At 40.8% G+C, this 10,785-nt stretch overlaps 2 protein-coding genes across 2 annotated transcripts in view; one reads left to right on the top strand and one right to left on the bottom strand.

The window, feature by feature from the left end:
- The first annotated feature begins 3,238 nt into the window (after positions 1-3,238).
- Positions 3,239-8,153, top strand: SFR1 (SWI5 dependent homologous recombination repair protein 1). Its single transcript, XM_064144437.1, has 4 exons — positions 3,239-3,416; positions 5,725-5,837; positions 6,557-6,943; positions 7,154-8,153. The coding sequence occupies exons 2-4, from the start codon at positions 5,742-5,744 to the stop codon at positions 7,343-7,345; spliced, it is 675 nt and encodes a 224-aa protein (XP_064000507.1). The 5' UTR covers positions 3,239-3,416; positions 5,725-5,741; the 3' UTR covers positions 7,346-8,153.
- Positions 8,154-10,036: 1,883 nt separating this feature from the next.
- The window catches only part of CFAP43 (cilia and flagella associated protein 43), a 48,262-nt gene continuing 47,513 nt past the window's right edge, over positions 10,037-10,785 (bottom strand). The window contains exon 39 of the mRNA XM_064144436.1: positions 10,037-10,311. Within this exon, the coding sequence (XP_064000506.1) occupies positions 10,157-10,311 (155 nt within the window). The 3' untranslated portion in view covers positions 10,037-10,156. The remainder of the gene's footprint in view (positions 10,312-10,785) is intronic.

Here is a 10,785-nt window from a genome sequence, read left to right as displayed (position 1 = left end):
AAAACACAAAACCAAACAAACCAGGAAACATATTTTCCTTTTGGTTCCCTGGGGAAACAAGTTTCTCAGAAGGGAAGCAATATGTTCAGCAGACAGACCTCAATAATTTTATTACACTGTGCACAATTTCCTATGCATCCTTTTATTTTATTTTGCTTACCCTGAACTATTCCAATCACAAAAGGAATAAACCAAAAATCAAACAATAGTATTGTGGTGCTTAATAAAGACTGCATTGCAATGAGCTTCCTAACTGTGTGCACATACCGGTGAGCTTAAATGAACAGTATGAAAAACACTCTAGACAGTACCATAAACATGCCAGTAGCAATAACACATGGATAATCTCTGTTTCTCAAGGGAAACAGATGTGCACTTTTGCAGAGGAAGATCTTACTCTGACTCCTGTTTGCTGTTATTAGCTTACAGATAACAATATCTGCTGCTATTGGGTTTCTGCAATTAAAGTACTGGATAGTGACTGGTGGCACTCTAGTTCTCAACTCTATCACAGCCCTCCTGCAAGACTGTGGACAAGTTGGGGTTTTGCAGAACTATGCATAAATACCATGCAAATCCACAGATAAATGTGGTAAACACAGCCAAACACTCAAATCACAGAACTTTAGAGGTTGGAAAGGACATCCAGAAATCATCGAGGTTGTGCCAAGGCAGCATGCCCTATGATAGTTCACACAGGAATGCATCCAGGCGAGTTTTGACAGTCGCCAGAAAAGGACACTCCACAACCACTCTGGGCAGCCTGTTAACAGTGCTCTGTCACCCTCACTATAAAGAAGTTTCTCCTCATGTTGAGGTAAAACCTTCTATGTTCCAGTTTGTAGCTGTTGCTCTCGTCCTATCGCTTCTGACCAGCAAGAAGAGACTGGCCCCATCCACTTGACACCCACCCCTCAGAAACTTGTGTACCTGGATAAGATCTCCTCCGAGTCTCCTCTCCTCCAGACTAAACAGGCCCAGGGCTCTCAGACTCTTCACAGATGAGATGCTCAAGTCCCCCAGTCATTCTTGTGGCTCTCTGTCAGACTCTCTCCAGCATGTCCCTGTCTCTTGAACTGGGGAGCCCAAAACTGGACACAGTATAGCAGGTGTGGTCTTAGCAGGGCAGAGTAGAGGGAGAGAAGAACCTCCCTAGACCTGCTGGCCACACTTTTCCTGATGCACTCCAGGATGCCATTTGCCCTCCTTGCCAAAAGGACACGTTGCCAATGTAAAACAGGTTCTCTTCTCTAGAGTGTGTACCCATCAGTGAACACTGATGATATTATTTCATTTGATCTACATGTAGTACATTAAACTCATAAACACAATATGTGGAACTGTCTTTCTATGTTGACAGTCTCAAACGGACTATAATCCTCACCTGGGGTGGGGCATGTGGGTGTTGCTCAACTAAAGCAACAACGATAATGCACAGGATGACTTTTTCATGTGTTACACTCCTGCAAAATCTTACTGCAATCTCACCTGGCAAACGATCTAAAATCTCAAACTTTCTGTTGCCCTTGTGCAACTTCACTCCAAACATGTCTGTACAACAGAGCATGAGTAATTTAAAGCATGCAGCATCCCTGAGATAGAAGAAAATATGTTTTGAGCATGGAGACAAGCCATCTCAAAACTCCTGCGTACTTGAGATCCAATCTACTTGATAAAATTTGCAGCAGAAGTTCTCTTAGCACTTTTACTGTTCCATGCAGGAGTCCAGTTTTTAACACATTAATAACACAGCATACTTATCACAGTATCATCAGGGTTGGAAGAGACCTCACAGATCATCAAGTCCAACCCTTTACCACAGAGCTCAAGGCTCGACCATGGCACCAAGTGCCACGTCCAATCCTGCCTTGAACAGCTCCAGGGACGGCGACTCCACCACCTCCCCGGGCAGTCCATTCCAGTGTCCAATGACTCTCTCAGTGAAGAACTTTCTCCTCACCTCAAGCCTAAATTTCCCCTGGCGCAGCCTGAGGCTGTGTCCTCTTGTTCTGGTGCTGGCCACCTGAGAGAAGAGAGCAACCTCCTCCTGGCCACAACCACCCCTCAGGTAGTTGTAGACAGCAATAAGGTCACCCCTGAGCCTCCTCTTCTCCAGGCTAAACAATCCCAGCTCCCTCAGCCTCTCCTCATAGGGCTTGTGCTCAAGGCCTCTCACCAGCCTCGTCGCCCTTCTCTGGACACTGAATTGGCTGCAACAGGTAAAAAACAGCACTAAAAAAAGGGGGAGGCTTAAACAATGCCTCCAAACTGCTGTGACATTGGAGCTACTGTGAGTTTTTTCCACTACAAGTGGTTGTGAAACTCTGTACAACTTAATAGCATAATCTAACTTCCCATATTTGTTATTATAACTAAATCAATTTAATCCACAGATAGTCAACTCCTATACAAGGAGGAATCTAAAGGATCTAAGTTCTCAGATTTCCCAAACTAATTTGTTCTTGATGGGCTTTAGATGTTTGTTTTTTTTTTTCCCTGTGGGAGAGAAAAGTTTGCCATCACCTCTGTGAAATTGTTTGAAGTGATTAAATCTTTGTGTACTTATGGTCAACAGCACAGTGACTTTCTAACATATCACACCTACACCCTATGCTTATTCACCTCTTAGTCCAAGAGGTGCCCAAATACAGATGGGAGTTACATAAGGTAAAGAAAGAATCGAGCACCCTTACCTGTGACTGTGAAGAGGAACTAGGCAGGAAATAAATGCCTTTCTCCTGCACAAATTAAAGGCATGGTCTAGCAAAAGCATGTGGGTACCTAAGTCTCAGGGTCAGCACTCAGCACGGCTGCGTGAGGCCCTGAAGCACGGCATGGCGGTACGGCGGTGGGCAGTGCTAGAGCAGCCACCGAGGTACGCCATCCCTACGGGCCGGGGACTCTTGCCGTTGTGGCTTCCACAGCCCATTTTGTCAGTACTGATCAACGCACTACAAAAACACTTTGTGAAAAACAGCATGGAAGTTTGCTCATAAAGGCATGAGAATCATGCTCGCTTCGGCTGCGCCTCTGAGCACCAGGGCCCTCGCTCATCCTGCCCCGAACTGCACGGCTACGGCCACAGCTGAGGGCTGCGCTGGGCTGCCTTGGCGGGAAGCGCACTGCCCCAATCTTCCCGCCCTCACACACCGCACTGACGCTGAGGCTTAGAAAAGGCGCCGGCCACAGGGTGGCAGGCCCAGCTTACACACCCAGCTGCAACAGGCGTGCCTAAAGTTTCCCTGGGCTATCCCCCACTGGAAGCTCCGGAGGCGCTATTACATCCGGCGCCACCAGAACCCAGCCCCGCATTTAGCGCCCTCCCCTGCGCGCAGGCGCAGAGCGGTCCGCGCCGGCTGGAGGCGCCGCCGCTCCGCCCCTATGTCCGGCAGCGGGAGATTGGAGCGCTGGCGCTGGTGAGGGCCTGTGGGTTGGCGGCTTTTTCTTTGCTGGGTTTCGTTTCCTGCAATTAAGGGGAGTCCGTTCTGTTCCCTAAAGCTTAGTGATGCTGGAGTAGAAAAAGGAGGGGAGAGGAACCCTCAGGACTGTCTCCTTCCGGACAGGACACGAGACAATGGGTGGAAATGGAGGCATAGGAGGTTCCATGTGAACCGGAGGAGTTTTTTCACTGTGAGGGTGACGGAGCACTGGAACGGACTGCCCAGGGAGGTTGTGGAGTCTCTCTCTCTGGAGATTTTCAAGAGCCGTCTGGATGCGTTCCAGTGTGATCTGCCGTAGGTGACCCCGCTCTGGCAGGGGGCCCGGACCAGATGAGCTTTCGAGGTCCTCTGCAAACCCTAACATTCTGTGATTCGCACACACTCGTCCCCGGGCCGTGGCCGGTCGGTTTTCTGCCTTTCTCTACGATTGAAAAGTAACTAGAGGAAAACGGTGAAATAGAGCCTTTAGCTGGTGAGAGAAGAACGTAAAAGGATTCAGGGCTTTTACAGAAGGTAGTGGTAAGCAGGCAAGCTGAGGCACGTAGTGTCAGGCCTCACCCAAAAGTGCAAAACCAAGTAAGTACTGAAGTCTAAACTTGCCTTTCCCCCTCTTGACCCACGTTTCCTTTGTATGTGGGGAAGAATTATTTTTCTCTGATAAATAGTATCTGCTTGCAAACGCAAAGAGTTTTTAGGCTGAGGTCTCGGGGAAGGATTTTCAGAGTGCAGGAGATGTACAGGAATCTGCTGCCCAACAGTGAGTGATGCACTTGTCACGGTAATTAGAAGGCAAATATTAGGCATTAGAATGTGGAGGCAGAGAGTGAGGGGTTTGTTTTTTCTAAGTTGAACTGGTATCTTGAAGCTTGAAATAAATTTGCAGCTTAGTAAGATTTACTCCGTGTTTATGATATATGGTATACATAAGGCACAATTAGCCTTATCTACACTCTTGCTTATGTTAAAACAGAATACTGATAACTTGCTTTATGTTATCGGTGCTGTGGGCTTCCTGTTTAATTGATAGATTGCTAAAATACCCAATTAAGTAGACTACTGAAGCCTGGTGGGTTTTTAATAGAATCTCTTATGTTGAATTTCAAACAACTGGGAGAAACGTTGACTTGTAAGATAAACGAGAACCTGTGCCCTTTGGTACAGAGCCAGGAAGATGAGGATTGCCTTCATCAAGCATACAGAAGCTTTGCTGTTTGTCATCTCTGAAGGGGAAGCCCCTTGTGTCGATTTTATGTTGCTTTGTGTCTTGTTGCAGGACTTTATTTTAAAGTGGCTTCTTTTTTGAAACTCCTAATTGCAATTTGCAGATAAACAGGGGTGTAGCTGAAGGTTTTCCAGCTGCATTGTGGTCATTAGCAGGTGGTTCACAAGTGCTAAACTAAGTTAAACATTGCCAAATCGTTTTGAAGTTGGCACATGCTGGGAGGCATGACTTATTATTTTCATTAAGGTGCTTTTCTGAGCAAACCGAGGATGCTTGCTTTTAATCTAAAACTCCACTTGTGTGAGTAATTACTTTTTTCAGCAGCATCCCCAGAAGGATTAAATGAGATAGTGGATTATTTTTACTGACCCAGGTACTCAATTATTTTCTGTTATAGAAAAGATTAATTGTTTATGTGTGTCGACAATAAAAGTCTTGTGGCTTGCAAGAATCCTTTTATCACTGCTTGGGATGCAGTTAAATGAAGGACTGGTTCTTCATAACCTGTGTTAGTAACGATTATTGCCTTCAGTTAGACAAGCTGTAAGGGTCATTTAAGTTACACAAATACAGTTAAACAAGATGGAGATTTTTTGAGGAGATTAAGGTTTGAAGACCTGACCTTGGATTTATTGGCATGCTGTAATGGACACAATTGCTTTAAAAGTTGTCTTGCTCATTTTTGACACTTGAAAGAGGATATTTGGGGGGGGGGGGGGGGGGGGAAGAGAGAATACCTGTAAGTTTTTTTTACCATGTTTTTAATCTTTAAAGATCCATAGAGATTTATGAGTGAGGGGGAAATTATATACAAAATTCATACTTATATACTTTGTATCAGTTAGTGGTCTCCTTGATCCTCTTGAACAAAAGCCACTCACAAACCAAGATGCTGCCTAGCACATGTAACAGTTATGTAACTTATACAAGTGTCTTTTTATTTATTTTTAAGACTTAGAAAATAAGCCTTAGTTATTTCTTATTAGAGCTTTTTACCGTTCTGCACCCACGTGGCTCATTATAATCAGGTGAGAAGTGCACTCTAATTAATTCTTTTAACAGAAACTATTTATCTTGAGATGGAAGAAGCAGAGCTTGATAAATTGCCATCTTCGTGCCATACTCCAAAGGATTCTGGGACAGTGCCTCTGAAGAGGACTAGTTCAGGGAAACAGGTGTGAAAACTCACTTCTTTGTTTAATAGTGTGAGTCTTATAGTAACAAATGCTAGTGAAATCATCAAGTAGTTGGAAGTCACTGAGATACTGTTTGCTGGAAGGCTAAAAATAGATAGTTTATACCCAAAGCTACAAGCTAGCTAGGGTTTATGGTGGGTTTTGTTGGGGTTCGTTTCTTTGCTTGTTTGTAATCTGTCATCACTTTTCTCTAATCCCAGTTTTCTGGGTTGCTCATATGCAGAATGACTTTGTGACATGTGCTTGCGCTTGAACAAAGTCCACTGCTTTCAGTTTGCATTTTCTCTGTAACACTGAGCTCTACTTCAAGTGTTCATCCTAGCATGCATTATGGTGATGCTGCCATGCTCAGCATCTGAATTTACTGCAGGGTAGGGCTAGTTTACAAGTGTCCTCTAACTAAGCCCTCTCCCATATTTTAGTATATTTTCACAGGTAAAAAGGTTACACTTGGATGTAACAAATGTTAACTTTGAGGGGAAAAAAAATCACTTGTTGGTGTTTATTGGTGAAGGTTCTCAAAGCATGATAAAGTCAAAATTATACAAATAATTTCTGGTGTTTTCAAGTGGACTGCATGTAAATAATAACCAGGGTAAACAGCTCTTTGTAATTTGATTGAAAATTGGTTGTTATTATCTTTCTGAGTTTGGTTTTTGAGTTTGGGGGTTTTTTTTGCTTTTGTTTTTCTGTTTTAGCCAATGAGTGCAGCTCTGAGGGAGCGCTTAAGGAAAAGCAGGCGTTCATTTAATGCTAATTTTGTGGTCCCAAAGCGACTCAAAATAGATGCTGAAGAAAAAGACTCTGCTGATATTGACAAAGGGTGCCTGCAAAAGGCAAGTATAGATTGTTCCACATTACAGGACAGTTCTGAAAAGCTGGAAAGAAAAGGCACTGAACACATACATTTCAAAAGTCCTTTACAGGAGAGCAGTCTCTGTGGATCAGTAGAGAAATCAGATGTGCAACAGGCTGATCTTAGCCAGCAACAGTCTCTGGAAGAAAAAATAAGGCTGGAGAAACAAGTGCAAGAGAAGGAAGAGTTACTTCGAAGGCTCAAACTGGTTAAGATGTACCGATCCAAGGTGAGGCACACAGAATCTCTGAGAAAGCAATTGTAAGTGCAATTCATGGTGCAATCCTCATTCATGAATTTAAGCAACAATACTGACTTGCTTTTTCTTGAGCATGGTGTTTGTTTTCTCAGTCTTAAGGCATGTTATAAAAATAGATCTGCATTAAAAGACCCCACATTTCAGGAAATTACATTTTTTGTGTGTGTGTCCTTGTTTCAGAACAACCTGTCTGAACTGCAGGCTTTGATAGCGAAATGGAGAAGTGGTACCCAGCTGATGCTGTATGAGCTGCAGTCAGCCTTTTCAGCAGATGGCAAGAAAGTGAGTCTCACACAGCTGATAGATACTTTTGGATTAGAAGACCAGTTATTGCACTACAGCAGAACAGAAGAAGATTTTGTAGATGTGTAATCTGCAAGTTGAAAGCTTTTAACTACCCACAAAAGCAAAAAAGACTGAATGCTGATCATTTAAGATCTGTTGATCAGACAATGGACTTTATGCTTTGAGGTTAGGCGGTTTTCTCAGGAGATCCTTGTAAAGCTCAGTGCTTGGATACAATAGGCACTGTAATAGGTGTTACCTAATGGAAAAGATTGAGTTGACATTGTTTGGAAAACTTGACTGTAATTGATTAGAAAATTGCTATTTAATGTGAATTAAAATGAAATTAAGTCATACTTTAACAGGTAGAAGCCAGTCTGTTCTTTGAGTGTTTGTGTGGTTACTTGTCTTGAAATAATGAACTCTAATTGTTGTTTCTGTTGATGTTCAGATGGGGCAGAGTTCAGTGCTTTGTTCTTAGTACATCCTCATTTTACAAATGTCTTCCTGCAGTTAATGGCAGGATTTTGGCAAGTTAAGTAAAGATAACTAATTTTGGTGTTGTTAATATTCTGAAGCTGCAATAGCTTTAATTATTACTGAGGGAAATGTGCTATAATGCAAACATTTTAAGATACTGGTCCAGACAGATGTCTTTAGGGTAGATGTCTCTCAAGCATTCTGTCACAGCCTGAGCTAATAGAAGGGAAGGCAAGAAAATAGCAGCCAGTATCTGTGTACTCCATGTTGAGAGTCAAGGTCTTCAAATAAATAAGTGTTTCAAATAAATAAGAAAAACAAGGCCTTGTCTAATGGGAATCCTTCAAATTCATCATCATAAAGCTCAGTAAAACTTCAACATTTCATTTATCCTCCAATAAACATCTCTTTAAAATGCTGTTTTCATCTTTACTTGAAATTGCCTATTTTCTCATTATGGCTTGTGCATATAGTATGGTGACTTTTACCTGCTTTTATTCTCTTTAAAATCACTGCTTATCAAGTGTATCAGTATATAAATCTTAACTAGTCTGCAACTCTCCCTGCTATGAATAGTGGTTTTTATGCAATCACAGTCCTTACTGGTTGTACCTTAACTGTTTTGTTTATAGGTGGCATTTCCCATTTCCTTGATAAGGGAATAATTTTGTTTTACATATCTCAAGGAAAAGAAAATCAAAGATCATACAAATTCTTTTAGCACTGCCAGGGCTTATTAGGCTTAAGTCTGCAGTTTGCTTTTAAGAATATTGTTTGTTGCTGTCCATAGAGTTTTAATGAAGAAAAACTTCTATTGCTAATAATTTTAATATAACATCCTGTCTCTTCATGTTAGTAAAAAAAAGATGATGGTTCCTGGTGGAGAGTGTAGTTCTCTTCCCTGAGAGATGTGGCAAATTTGGTACTATGCTGTTTCTAGGGAAGTTTCAGCAGGAAGAAAGAAGTCTCACAAGAAAAATGGAGATGTAATTAGAGTTCTTACAGACCTCAGTTAGAGATGGTGAAGTAAAAAATGGAGGTGGTCACAAGAAACGTAGTTTTCCTTACACATGTAGAATTTTGTTAAATGGAAGTATCAAAGCTGTTAATGGTCTCACAATGGAAGGAATTTAGATTTTATGTGATTTAGATTTTATGTGATTTAGATTTTATGTGATTTAGATTTTATGTGATTTAGATTTTATGTGATTTAGATTTTATGTGATTTAGATTTTATGTGATTTAGATTTTATGTGATTTAGATTTTATGTGATTTAGATTTTATGTGATTTAGATTTTATGTGATTTAGATTTTATGTGATTTAGATTTTATGTGATTTAGATTTTATGTGATTTAGATTTTATGTGATTTAGATTTTATGTGATTTAGATTTTATGTGATTTAGATTTTATGTGATTTAGATTTTATGTGATTTAGATTTTATGTGATTTAGATTTTATGTGATTTAGATTTTATGTGATTTAGATTTTATGTGATTTAGATTTTATGTGATTTAGATTTTATGTGATTTAGATTTTATGTGATTTAGATTTTATGTGATTTAGATTTTATGTGATTTAGATTTTATGTGATTTAGATTTTATGTGATTTAGATTTTATGTGATTTAGATTTTATGTGAATGTTTGAAAGCAGAAGAGTTAACACCCACCATGGATGAGGGAAATAAAAATCTGTGAGAATGCCTGGGTAGGTAGATCAGTTTCCAACAGTAGTTAATTTTAGTAACTGTTGATAAAATGTTGTCATTCTTGGCTATCTTGAAGGAGACTAGACCGTGAATTGATGTGAAGGGGTGTGAGATAGCAGCAACTATTTCAAGAGGCCAGATGCTTCCAAACCTAGTTTTCTTGTGATTCTGCCAGTGGCAGCAGTCAGAGCTGCTGATGGCTGTGGGTAATTAAGCTATCATAAGCTGCAGGAGCTTTAGGGACTGGGCCAAGTAGTAGGCATGGTCATGCTGAGACGTACCTTCATCTTCTTAGTGACCTACACTTGTGCCATCACAGATGTATATTTTTAAAAGCAAAATGAAGTCAGAGAAATAGACATGAATTTTAGCAGATGCAATCTCATGGATTTTTTGCAGTACTTCACTTCCACAATGTTCTACAGTTGCATAGCACAGACTAAGGATATCAAAACAGACCTGTTCTATCACTCTACAATTTTGGTACCCTTTGTTTTCTGTAATGGGCTTTATAGCTTATATAATTAAAATGACAGAAATATAGTGGAGATAAGGTATAAGATGTACAAAATCAGACAAGCAGGCATCTTTGAAGTTATCTTTGAAGAAATCATTTATGGAAAGAAAAGTTCAAGGAGAAAAAGCAGGCAGATGTCCAAGCTCTTTTCTTAGTCAAAACCATGGTACTATATACCAGGACTCTGACTTTTAAAGAATAGGGAATGTTCTTGATCTCAGTCTTTGAACTTCTGCCTGAAGAATTTCAAGCTGTTCTTCCTGTTCCTTTACAAGCCCCCGTAGGTGTTTCTGCTTTAAAATCTCTCGGTAACGCTGCTTTGCAATCTCAGAAACACGCTTTGTGTCTGCATAAAACAAAATACAAGGGTTAGCCTGTGCTTGTAGGGGATGCATGGTTGGTATTTACACTGGACCTGCCCTGTGGCTATTCTGTATAAAATAGGAAAGCATTTTTATAAAGGCTTACAGCTGGGCTTTGGAGACTTTATAGTACTGAATAAAGAAACAAAAATCCAAAAGGCACTGGGAATCCTTCCTTCAGTTTCTAGCAAGTATCTGCCATTTAAAAACTCTGTAACTGTCTTCCACTAGTGGAAATATCTTGGCAGTTTTCCTGTCAGGGAAAACCCTTCTCAGCTTCACCTTATTGCCTCTCTTCATTTGAATGGGAGGGAACAAGTAGGTTGAACAGTTCTGAGGATGAATGAAAGCATGTTGTCTACTTAGTGTATTAATGACTGTAATATTTTGACTCTAGTTTCAGCAATTTAGTCAATTGACTTTGGTTACAAGAGCAACACTAGGTATGCTCATAAGTA

Source organism: Pogoniulus pusillus, chromosome 6 (assembly GCF_015220805.1).
Source record: "Pogoniulus pusillus isolate bPogPus1 chromosome 6, bPogPus1.pri, whole genome shotgun sequence".
Taxonomy (NCBI): Eukaryota; Metazoa; Chordata; class Aves; order Piciformes; family Lybiidae; genus Pogoniulus; species Pogoniulus pusillus.
Note: the sequence above shows the minus strand (reverse complement) of the source record. Positions and strands in the feature narration are given on the sequence as shown.

What these genes read in the sequence shown, in the direction of transcription:
- SFR1 (XM_064144437.1), top strand. Translation starts at nt 5,742, where the DNA reads ATGGAAGAAGCAGAGCTTGATAAATTGCCATCTTCGTGCCATACTCCA. An exon ending in GGACTAGTTCAGGGAAACAG is followed by an intron (nt 5,838 to 6,556) that starts GTGTGAAAACTC and finishes TTTCTGTTTTAG; the next exon opens with CCAATGAGTGCAGCTCTGAG. An exon ending in TTAAGATGTACCGATCCAAG is followed by an intron (nt 6,944 to 7,153) that starts GTGAGGCACACA and finishes TCCTTGTTTCAG; the next exon opens with AACAACCTGTCTGAACTGCA.